The sequence below is a fragment of the Gymnoscopelus microlampas genome (assembly GCF_963454915.1).
Source record: "Gymnoscopelus microlampas genome assembly, chromosome: 17".
NCBI classification, from domain to species: domain Eukaryota; kingdom Metazoa; phylum Chordata; class Actinopteri; order Myctophiformes; family Myctophidae; genus Gymnoscopelus; species Gymnoscopelus microlampas.
Genome location: NC_139954.1, coordinates 13,321,517 through 13,334,339, shown reverse-complemented (window position 1 = coordinate 13,334,339; position 12,823 = coordinate 13,321,517). Strand labels below are relative to the sequence as shown.

Here is a 12,823-nt window from a genome sequence, read left to right as displayed (position 1 = left end):
CAGGGCCTTTGTTGTGGCCGAGGAGGCGGCCATCTTGCGGGATTCGCTTTCAGAAGCAAAGCTCCACAATTTCTGGTGTGACCTCCCTGAAAGGTCACGGAGGTTACGTGTCTCTCTCTCTTGCGTATAGCGAGGACGATGCAGAGAAACGTTGGCCCAGGATGAGCAGGAGGACGACGCGGGCGGCCTGTTTGCCCCCCGATCGCATTACGGCATCCCGGACGGCCGAGGGACCCTAAAAGAGGCCACATTCCAGACTTTTATGTCACCTTTGTCGACTTACGGGAGCCCTTTTCACGTCTGTAGGACAGTAAATATTGTTCCTCACGTCTCCGTTTGCCCCGCTGCTCTTCAGGAACCAGAGAATAGGTCCTATTCATTTGCCTTCGACAAGGAACGTTTGCCTTTTCAAACGTCCCTGATTTACGATGACTCGAACTCGGAACCTGTAGAATCCTGAGTGTTCATTTAACCCATTAAGACCAGGAAAGTGTAATTTCTTTGGCTATTCAAAAATAGCAGATATACAAGCTCATTTGTACAGAGTCCAAGTATGTAAAATGTTTTGTGCCAGCTATGAGCTTGTACATCCACAACAGTATTTGTTTTTATCTTTGAATATATATATTTTTAAGAGAACATTTGTAACTCAAATCTTTGCTTCTGGGGATTCTACAAATGTCTTCTAAATCCTAACAGTTTTTTTTTTTTTTTAAATGTATGTTGCTATAATATGAGTGGTGCTTAAACCTTTTCATGTCAAGGACCCCCAAAATTATATCTATTTGGCCGCGGACCCCCATCTGGAAAAAAAAATGTTCCAGCCCCCCCCCCTCAGAAGCAAAGATTTGAGTTAAAAATGTTTGATTTAAAAAATAAATAAATTCATTGATTTGCACAAATCTTCACAATTTTGCCACGCTATGAGCTTGCAGATCTGCTATTTTTTAATAGCCCAAAGAAATGACACAGATGCTTTCCCGGTCTAAACGGGATAACACTGAGACATGTACAAATGGAATCCGTTGAGGGTCCAACTGGTTACATTAGTACAGTCTCAAGAAGAGTCTGTCTCTCTTGTCCAGAGTTTGACTTCAGAGCAGGAGAGCTCCCTGTTTATTTGAGCGGGCTACGGAGGGGCTCGGTCGTGTTTGCATTTGGAATGTTGTCTTAACTTTAGTTCCACCACCAATAGGGATTCTCCTCTGTTTATTTGGACACCGGCGCTGACCCCCGACCCTTCCAAATGGGTGACTGATCCTGCTCCACACAGCTACCAGCAGCAGCAGGACTCAGTTGCCATTCTCCTCCAGGCTGGTGGTGGTGGTGACTCCTTGTGCTTCCCTCAGTAGCAGCACTCAGTGGTGGAAAAAAGTACTCGCATGTTTTACTTAAGTAAAAGTATCAATACTGCAATGTAGAAGTACGTTTGTTACAAGTGAAAGTCTGGAATGAAAAAATGACTTGAGTAAAAGCACAAAAGTATTGAAAGCATGAAAATGTACTTAAAAGTACCAAAAGTAAAAGTGCTAAAATGTTTGAAAATAGCAGATCTACAAGCTCACAACGCGTCGCGATGCGACGCGTTGTGAGCTTGTAGATCGGCTATTTTCAAATAGCCTAGGTATAAAATAGGGCTAAAGTGGTTAATGTATGTTTTATCATATCAACAACAATTTATATCTGCAAAGTAACTAAAGTTTTCAAATAATTGTAGTGGAGTAAAAGTACAATATTTGCCTCTGAGATGTAGTGGGGTAGGAGTAAAAGTATAGACAATTGGAAATACTCTAGTAAAGTAAAAGTACCTCAAAATTGTACTTAAGTACAGTACCTAAGTAAATGTACTTAGTTACTTTACACCACTGGCAGCACTGCTGCAGTTGACAAACCTTTACAGCAGTGGTTCTCAAACTCTTTCATGCCAAGGACCCCTAAATCGATATACATTCGGCCGCGGACCCCCCCCCCCCACACCCCCATCTGAAAATGTTTTGTGCCAGGAACCCCCAGAAGAGAAGATTAGTGTTAAAAAGAATGCAAAATTCAAAAAAAAATCTTTCAAGATTTTTCGAAAATGTTCAAAAATAGCAGATATACAAGCTCGCCGTGTGGCACGAAGTGACAGCGCTGTGAGCTTGTATATCTATTTTTGAATAGCCAACGTATATACAGTATGGATAAAGGGGTGAAGAAAATGTATTAACACCTTCTGCTGGGGACCGCCTGGAACGCCCTCAAGGACCACTGGTGGTCAGCACAGCTTCTTGTTATCCAGTGTGTGGATCTATATAAACAAAACACACATACAGTACTATTGGGGGGGGGGGGTAAATAAATGTGCTTTTCATGTGTGGTCCACACACACACACACACACACACACACACACACACACACACACACACACACACACACACACACACACACACACACACACACACACACACACACACACACACACACACACACACACACACACGCGTGTATAAAAAAACAGTCATTGTGCTTTTTTCAAAACATGATACTTTATATTGTAGATGTCAAAGACAACATGTTAGAGCAAAGGTTCCCGAGAAAAAAGTACTATTCTGTAACAATGGTGGAACAAGTCAAAAATATAACCAATAATAATAATAATAAAAAAGAATACGCATTTCATACATTTGTAAACCTAGAACCATTTCTTTTTTTGAACCACAGTGGTCATAGATATAACTGGCTTAAGTAGTGGAATGGACGACCATAACAAATGATAGACCAGGCGTCTGGATTGAGCCCTTTGATGGGTCCCGAAATGACAAAAAAAAATCTAAACAAATGTCTCGCCAGACCCCCACAAAACCCAAAACATACCTGGCATAAAAAAACAGTTGGTCTATTCCGATGTCGACGGTCATGTAATGTCACATAACCCCTAAAACAAATGATTTTCTACATAAATACAATGAATTCTATTGTCTGTGTCACAAGTGCTAGATAAAATATTTTTTGTGGTTGTAAAATGTTCAAAAGTTTCATTCAGTTTTGTTGATTCCTTATTTATACAGGTAAAAAAAAACACACATCTGACAAGCACATAAAACATCCCCTTATGCGAACAAACTAAACTAAAACAAATGCTGGGATGCAATCAAAGTACAAGTGTCCTTCAGTGCTCTTTCCCTTGTGCAGATATATGTGATGGGACAGTCAGACAGTCAGACAGACAGACAGACAGACAGACAGAGAGACAGACAGGTAGGCATGCTGACGTACGAACCATGCAGAGAGTGAGAGAGAGAGAGGGAGGGGAGAGAGAGAAGAGAGAGACAGAGAGAAGAGAGAGAGACAGAGAGAGACAGACAGACAGACAGAGAAGGCAGGCAAGGGGCATTGAAGAGGAATCCGACCAGGCCACCTAAATAAACAGGAGACAATCCTTCAGCCTGGCCGGACAGACGACATCGTGGGCCAAGAAAATGTTCAACAAAGACAATGCCCCCCCCCCCAATAAAAGAATGGAAATTATGACCAAAAAAACCCAAAACATGGAATGTAGTTTTATGTAAGGACATTGTGTGGTTTTGAGTGGCACTGTGTTTAGACTACCTGTAAAAGGTAGAACAACCCATAACTTGCTGTTCAGGCTGGAAATGATGTGCGGGGATTCTGAGAGTTTTCAGGGGGACGTTCTGAGCGGGGTTACCAAAACTCATCTTATAGAGCAGTGGTTCTCAACCTTTTCAGGCCGTGAATACAATACAATAATCATATTTTGACTGGGGACCCCGCAAAATAATCCTATTTGAACTGGGGACCCCCCACCCTGATATGCATTTGGAATGTAGGAGTTGAGGCATTTAAACTCGGTTCCACAGATAAATATTGTGAAAACAGCAGATCTGCAAGCTCACAACGCCTCGCGTTGCGAGCCGTTGTGAGCTTGTAGATCGGCTATTTTCAATAGGTTTGCGTCTTTCTTATTTCATTTGAGAATTTGGCCAATGTTTGACCAGTTTTTATAGTGTAGTTTGTTGATTCGTTTTGATGCAGTAATGGCATTTTTTCAATTCATTTACACTTTTTATTTTTAGGTATTAAAAAGGTATTTAAAGTCTTTAAATTGTCACTTCACTGTCATCTGGGGACCCCCGAAAATCATGTGGGGACCCACAGGTTGAGAACCACTATATATAGAGTACACAGAGGATTATGTATACCAACTCAAAATACCATCTATAGGCATACGTTGTCATACAGCCAGGATATGATCTGCTCAGTGCATCTTCATTTCATTTCTCACAATAATAGTAACACTATAACAGTGTTGGGAAGTAGCAGAGTTACAAGTAGCGATGCTAGTAGCTTAACCACATTAAACAAGGCCTCCCCGTGTTGGGCATGTCATGTCCAAAAAATGTCACGAAATGTCAAATATTTTGGGCAATTTTCAAAAATACCAGGTCTACACGCTTGAGATCATAGATCTGTGATTTCTATAGGGCTTAATTAAGTGGTTAACTAAAATGTATAGCAGTGTGTGGTATGGTTTTAACCATTTAAAAAAATCGAATAGCTTATATAAGTTACTAGTATTTTTCTTTCAAACTAATATTTGGGTAGGCTGGACCAAAGCTACTCGTCTCATTTACCCAGCAGATGGAGGGTATATCTTCCAAAGTACCCTGGCTGGTAAACTGTGTGTGTGTGTGTGTGTGTGTGTGTGTGTGTGTGTGTGTGTGTGTGTGTGTGTGTGTGTGTGTGTGTGTGTGTGTGTGTGTGTGTGTGTGTGTGTGTGTGTGTGTGTGTGTGTAATTGCCGGTGGTACTGTAGGAGAATACACGGAAAGGTAACCCATAAGGACTAAACATTTAATGCTCCATAATGCCCCTTTAAGAAAAGCTTACATTGTGCATATTTCCCATGTACCCCAGTGCTAACCCTGGCGTTAACCCCCGACGCTCTTAAACAGGGATTCCTGCAAGCTCGGATCAAAGTCCGGCCACATTCCTCAAAAATTAAATTAAGTCTTGTGAGTTTACAAAGTGGAAGATGACAGAAACAGGAAGGAGATTCTAGAGACGACCTCTGACCTCCCTGGTTGGTTATCTGTTGGTGTGTAGGGGGTGGGGGGGTATTTGAAGGGTGGAATGGCTGAGATTTAGCAGTGGGACAGCTGCTGGTTTGGGTCAACTCGCAGGACTTTACGACACTGCCAATATGGGTCATCATCAGTCCCCTGTTACAATCATGATGAAGAAAAGCTATTAGTCGCTTTTCTTTAAAGCTACATTTCTAGGATTTCTTTTCCGATTACGGAGCACTGCAGTTGGCGTGTTATGCACAGTATAATTAGGTATTTGTTTCTATACCAAATAATTCGTCAAGAGATGCTCATGCCATGCTCATGATGTGTGAATCTGAGCAGAGAGGAGAGACCGCAGGAGTGGGTCTTTCTGAAGCAGGAGGGGATTTGGCGTCTGTCAAAAAGGGACAGTTGAGCAGGGACAGTTAACGCCTTCAATCCGGGAAACACATCCGTGTCATTTTTAAGATTTCTTTGGCTATTCAAAAATAGCAGATATACAAGCTCGTAGCGCGGCACCGAGTGCCGCGCTACGAGATTGTAGATCTGCTATTTTTGAAAAACAAAATCGTGAAAATGTGTGCAAATCTTTGAATATATATACACATTTTTAACTCAAATCTTTGCTTCTGCATGGGGGTCCCTGGAACCAAATATTATGAGATGGGGGGGAAGGGGGGGGGGGGGGGGGTCCGCAGCCAAATACATATCATTTTGGGTGGTCCTTGGCATGAAAAAAAGATTGAGAACCACTGATATTAGAGCAACATAAATTCTTTTTCAAAAGAAACTGTTGGCTAAAAAGCTAAAACGACACAGTATGCGTTCCCGGATTTGAATGGGTTAATAAAACCTGTGACCTTTCTGGACACTCATCATCTTTTTGGGGCTTGGTGGTCCACACAGTCATTTGTTCTTGTTTTTACAGATCTAACACATGAGGGCCATTCATATGATGTACATAGCGATGATCATTTTTACAGTATTGTTGATTTAAAATTACAACTGGTGACATTTGGCGCCAGATAAGAACATAAGCGATTATCTTGTGCAATCATTGGCTAAGGCCCTTTCACAGTGATTTATACTGTTGGCAGAGGGTGAAGTCCATGTGGCCCCGTTCCAATTCAATCCCACCCTTCATGTCTGCACACTTCCTTCCTTCTTAAATGCCCTAATTTATGCTCTGTCGCGTGACGTGTCGGGCACCGAAAATAGCCGATCTATAAGCTCACAACGTGTCGCGGATGCAACGCGTCATTTTTGGTGCCCTACACCATTGGTTCTCAAAGTGGGGTCCGGGGACCCTCAGTGGTACTTGAGGGGGTTCCGGGGGGTCCCCAGCTAAATGATGGATAGGAACCAAATGGACCCTTAAGGGTCTGTAACTCTGAGATTGTACAAATGGAACCCTAACGGGTCCATTTGGTTAGGGTCCATTTGGTTCCATTTGTACAGTCTCAGAGTTAAATTAACATTGATTTTACAATATGAATTGGGGTCCCAGAGATAGAAATGCCATTAAATGGGGATCCATAGCCTAATGCATGTCAAACTGGGGATCCTTGACATTAAAATGGTTGAGAATCACTGCTAGAGCCGTATAGATCTTCTCTTATGGGGGTCCCTGGCTTATCTTTTCAAATGGGGGTCTGCGGGCTAATAAGTGTCAATTTGGGGGTCCTTGACATGAAAAAGTTTGAGAACCACTGCCCTACACTGTCGCACAACAAAGTATAAATCAAGCTTAAGTTTGAGGATGGGTTTGCAAGATATATATACTCTACACACTAGAGTAAGATGAAGAAACCCAGAGATTACATAGGAACTGTGATTGTGTGTTTTTTTTTGTTTCATGCTAGACTGCTAACTTCATTGCAGTTGTAGCTTTGATTGGTTGAACATATAAAAGTGCTATTGTTGGTTTCCAAGAAAAACATCGGATCTCCACTTTGGTCATTTTTGAGACTTGACTCACGGACCCAGTGAGACGTTAAGTGTCTTGTAAAATATCTCAGCTATACAGTATTGTTGTCAGCGGGGAAATTAACTCACATTTTCCTCTGTTACGTTTTTTCTTTCTTTCCAGGAAACCAACATTACATAAGGAAAAAAAAGGAAGAAAAAAAGATGGCGTAATGTGGGATAGTTTGTGGCGTGTGTGTTTCGGCGGGCGATGAGCGATGGCGCTCCTGTTATGGCATTCGTGGGATGAAAATAGTCAAAAAGCCAGCCATCAATGTTACGTTTATGGGATGCTACGCTACTCAACACGCGACCAACTGCAGCCAGGGGACAGTTAAAGTGGTGCTTTGAGCAACAACAACAACCCAACAAGGTCCTGAGTTTAGAACCAATGAAATATGTCACCTTGCGAATACCAAACTTCAAAAACAAGATCATAATATTTCATCATATATATATATAATATACTTAGAATTGTTTCATATATAAATCTACTATGAACAGACAGTATAGTAAATACACAATTGTTGGAATTATACAAAGTAGAAATATTTTGTATCCCCCCCCCCCCCCAAAAAAAAAACATAACCCACAAAACAGAACCATGAAATGTCCACCAAAAGAAACAACATGAAACTTCACCTGTTGTGAAGTATGTCAGCTGTACAATGTACAATGTAACACAGAGAGAAAGAGAGAGAGAGAGGGGGAGGTGGGGGGCAAAGTATACAAAACCGGAAATCTTGTGGAAAAGTACAAAAATAACTACAAATAAAAATAAAAAGTCCACTTAAAGAGACAACAACAAAACCAGCATAGAGGGGAAATAGACAAAGATGAGAGGGGATATTGTTGAGCAGTCAACAAAATGCGTACACGGTAAAATCAACAATGTTGATGTTAACTCAGAGTGTACAAATGGAACCAAATGCACCCGTACGGGTGCATTTGGTTCCATTTGTACACTCGGGAGTTAAATTAACACTCAGGATTCTGCAGCTGGAATAACCCCAAAGTCAAAAAACTGTAAACACCACAGCACTGTTTTCTGTTCATTTAGAAACATGATAAATGTTGTGATTAGCTCGATAGATGATATGTCAAAATGAACAATTCAAAACAAATATGGGAGAAGGTAGTTGCCCAGAGGCTAAACATGAGATGGCGGAAGGTTGGGGGATGGGGCGTGCGGGGCATCTACAACTTGCCCGACTGGCCATAGTGGGGGCAAGCCATGGGCAAAGTGTGGTATATCTGGACGTTCACTATTAGGCACATTCACTGTTTTATCAGTGAAACAGGTTTCTTATACGATAGGATTGGACCTCCAAATGTTGTCTGGTTACCTAGCTAAAGTGAAAAAGAAGGAATTCCTCAGTCACAGTAAAACCAAAAAAACAGCAACCCAGCATTAGATATGGTGGCTGGTGTTCATTTCCCTACTTTGGTTTGGGGGGGGGGGGGGGGGGGTGGGGGTTCAGCAGACCAGAGAACTGTACAATCATTCTCCAGAATCTGAGCAATAAGTGTGCTAGCTACACCAAACAAGAGGATATCTATCATGCATGTGCTTATCTAGCATTATCGTAGCCTATGTTAAATTGCAGAGGCGAGTGGAGGGTTTGAAAAGCAAAAACCTCCCTGTGAAAATATATATGTATATATGTGCACCCGTTCGCATGTGCTGTCAGGACGAGTGACTGCAAGCAAAGGCTAGAAGAGAGAGCTTCTCGTACTGTGTGACACGCACACACTTTCACAGACAGACAGACAGACAGACATATATAGAGACAGACAAACAAATCCTCAGACACACAGGCGCGTGCACGCACACACACACACACACACACACACGCACGCACACACACCTGCCCAATAGCACCTGACAGTTGGGGTGCAGATGTGCTGAACAAGGAGCAATAGATGACACAAATGTCTGAGCCATCAGTACGGAGGCTCTGGAACACCCCTATGCAAAATCAAAGGTGGTATAGTCCGACTGCCCAATAGAGAGAAAATCTCCAGAAGTTTAGAAATCCTTTTCTAAACTTCTAATTATTATTATTATTATTTAATATCATTATTATTAAGTAAATGTTTCGTGCCACATCATTAACGACGTGTTGAAGTTCAACTTGCTCATAAAGGAAAAAAGTGTACGTTCGCGATGGCGCAACTGTTTCCCACATGCAGGCCTCTTAGGAATTGTGTACGAATTGTGACTGGAAAGTCTTTCTTATATGTTTGCAATACTAAGTGGTACAGCTGATATAAAACAATAGTACATCATGCTTTGGCTTGTTTAGTATCTTATTACTACATAATGAACGGGCATTCTAGCTTTTTTCGGACAGCAAGAAGTTCTAATACAGTGCATGCTAGTCAATTCTTTCCTTGAGTAAAGGTAATGCTTTATCTGGTAAAAGGGCTACATTGAGCAATACTAAACCACTTTAGCGTTTACTTGTTAAGTGAAACAACCCACACCAACCACGTTAACGCCTGCAAGGCCGGCAACTACCTTCCGAAAGGGATAAAAGTGCAGGTAGGTAAGAAAAGGGAGTTTCGGAGGGAGGGGGGGGTTAAGGTACAGAGTAGGTACAGTAAGCTGGTTACAGGGAGTTATGGGTAAACATGCCAGGGGCCTCCAGTCTATGTGCCGACAACGTGCAGGCATCCAAACTCTTGCCAGGGATAGAAAATGTGAAGGGGTGAGAGAGGAGAGGCCTCTTTCCCAAACCTGTTTTCTTTGTTCTTTTTCATAAGGCAAATCTCTTTAAATTGAGTTCATTGTGAAATATTCACCAGGTTTTGAAAAGACAAAAAAGAAAAGGAGAAAAAAAAGGCACAAACTCACAGTCTTTTACTGTCCACCATCTTGGAAATAGACTACCTGTCCATCTTTCATGTCCTTATCCAGTCTTCTCTTGAATAAAACCTGGGGGAAAGCCGCAAATTCTACAAATGTTCTTTCTTATTTCCCCCCCAAATGTCTTTAAAAGAGCAGTAACCATCCATCCTCAGCGCAGAGCACCGACTACAACACTAGCTCTGTCGTTTGTGTTTTCTTTTTTTTTTTTTACAAAAAGCAAGAAGAGAGAGAGATAGAGCGACAAAGATACGAAATGGAGACGAATGCAGTTAATCCACGACGGGGGGGGGTGATCCATCACTGTGGGTCAGACAGACAGGTCGAGTGACGAGTCCCGTCTTGTGGTTTTTAAAAAGCAACTGGCCCTCAATGTGGGACAGCGCAACACGTCCCTCTTTAAATCCCAGGCACTGAGGAGCAGACCTGGCAACCGGAACCGGGGGGGGGGGGCCCTCGGCCTCTCTTTACACGGAGACAACATTAACACGCTGATGCCAATCGGTCTGTCCACTCTCACAGAGTGCGATGCTGGGGGCACCTTTAGTGTTTCTGCTTCAGACCCCCAGTCCCCCTTTTAGTCAACACTACGATGGGCCCACCCTTTCAAGCTTAAGACGCCATCTTGATACGGGCAGGGGGGCGAGACACGGGGAAGAAGGGGCTTGGGTTGAAACAGAGACTGGGACTTGTTGAGGGGACTTAATGTCAGAGACGCAGACCGCCTCTCTGCGTGGTCCAAAGCCAAGAGATGCTTCTTTACATCGGAGCCTCCTCTTCCATTGGTTCCTCCTCAGCCCTGCTGAAAAAATGTATGAAATACAATAATATATTACATCACTTTATCCCCATGAGGATGGAACGCTGAACTAGTACTTTATCATAAGGAAATGCTTATAAACTACTGACGTACTGCAGGCAATTGTATGAGATAAAAGTGCTAAGAGTGTATATGACTATACACACTGGTGTGTGTGTGTGTGTGCGTGTGTGTGCGTGTGCGTGTGCGTGTGTGTGTGTGTGTGTGTGTGTGTCTGTGTGAATGGAGCTGGCTAATGTGCAGCGCCAACATCTGTACTCTATGTATTCAGTGTGTTTCCAATTAAGCCTTTGGTAAGGTGCACCTCTCAGAAGCTTGCCACACACACACACACACACACACACAGCTGACTGGTATAACAACGCCCACGCGGGACACAAGCCACAGAGGCGATATTATATCATACGCGTTTAAAAATAAACGACATAGCAGAGCACTAAATAATCCCCCCACGACAGACAAAAAAAGCAAAGAGACCGGACAGACACACAGACAGACACGTACCTCTTGCTGATGTGCTTGTTGGCGACAGACAAGGAGGCCATGGCGGTGACCGTCTCGGCCTCGTCCGTCTCCTGTCTGAGAGCCTCGCTCAGAGAGCAGCCCAGCGTCGAGGCCGAGCGCTGCAGCGAGCGCCAGTATTTACCTATACAGCCATCCGCCATCATACACAACGCTAGTTACTACTGGTTGAACAATGACAGACTACAGGTCAACGGTCACAGTACTCTAATAGTGCAGGGGTCTTCGACAGGGGGTCCGGGGACCCCTAGGGGGTCCTCAGAGTTACTATAGGGGGGGCTGCCAAATCTTTGTGTGATTTTGTTTTGTTTTACATTAACCACTTGAACCCTAGCATCCCTTTTCAGAGGAGAACTTTGGCCAAAAATAGCAGATCTACAAGCTCCCAACGCCTCACGCTGCGAGGCGTTGGGAGCTTGTAGATCTGCTGTTTTTGGCAAAGAGGTATGGGTGTAGAGGGAATAAAGAGCAGACCAAGTCAAAAAATAAGTTTAATCTGAAACGCAATTTTATACAATATAGAGGGGGTCCCTGCTTCATCTCTCTCTCAGCTAGGGGGTACTTGGCCTGAAAAATGTTGAAGACCCCTGCAATAGTGTATGGAGAAAGCTTAAGCCCCTATGTACTTCGTCGTATGTCGAATAACAGCAAAAATAGTGGTTAATGTTGTTGATGGGGTGGCCGTAACGTAGTGGTTAGAGAGGCCGTCTGGTAATCAGAAGTTCGCCGGTTTGAATCCCGGCCCCCGATCTCGGTGTTAAAAGCCAAATTCCAAACATCCACACTTGCTCACTTCACTCGTGTCCGTCGTTTGGGTATTGGAATTTGGCTTAAGTGTCCCTGAGCAAGACCTGTAACCACAAACTGCCTCCCCATCTGAGCAGCCATCAACTGAGTGAAATTTCCTCCTTGGGATTAATAAGGTATTCAAAAACCAAAAGGCCAAAAGCCATACACTTTGTGATGCGATGAAGTATATATACTGTAGGGGTTAAAGTGAGAGGTATTACGGAGTTGCATTCACGGAGGTGAAAAGATAAACGATCCACTCACTGTGGGCTTCCATAACGGTCTCCATGGAACGGACAGCGTTAAGGTTAGGTCTCTGCTGCAACATCTCCTCAGGCAGGGGGTCCAGCTGGATGGAGGGAAAACAGAAAAAAGCAACGCTTTTACAATACGTTGATGGGGACGTTTTCTACACCCGATGCAAAACCAATCCCACCAAACAAAAGGGGGATTGAACATTTGCTACTGTTGCCCCTCCATTGTGGAGCAGTCGCCTCTTCCAAGCCACATTCTGAATGAGTGACCCTTTTAAAGAACCGCTGACGTTTTCTCTGACTTATCGCTGTGTCCAAAGGCTTTTTCTGGCTTTTAGTTTGTCCCACTGCTCTGTGTCTGAAGATCGTTTTACACCCGTTTGTGTTTTTCTGGTTTTTAGTTTGTCTCAATGTTTTTTCATGGTGTTTGTTGAACCCATTGATACCTGGAACGCATCAGTGTCACTTTAGATGTCTTTGGCTATTCAAAAATAGCAGATCTACAAGCTCGTAGCGCGGCACCGAGTGCCGCGCTACG

At 43.2% G+C, this 12,823-nt stretch overlaps 1 protein-coding gene across 6 annotated transcripts in view; it reads right to left on the bottom strand.

Annotated features, from left to right (window-relative positions):
- Positions 1–2,513: 2,513 nt before the first annotated feature.
- Positions 2,514–12,823, bottom strand: part of LOC311064972 (histone deacetylase 4-like) — a 280,612-nt gene continuing 270,302 nt past the window's right edge. For 5 of the 6 annotated variants that reach the window (XM_084085063.1, XM_084085066.1, XM_084085067.1 and 2 more), the window contains 3 exons: positions 12,296–12,380; positions 11,225–11,366; positions 2,514–10,702 (listed from right to left, as the gene is read on the bottom strand). In XM_084085063.1, coding sequence (XP_083941189.1) covers positions 10,660–10,702; positions 11,225–11,366; positions 12,296–12,380 — 270 coding nt within the window. In that variant the 3' untranslated portion in view covers positions 2,514–10,659. The remainder of the gene's footprint in view (positions 10,703–11,224; positions 11,367–12,295; positions 12,381–12,823) is intronic. The other variant, XM_084085065.1, reaches the window with a different exon arrangement.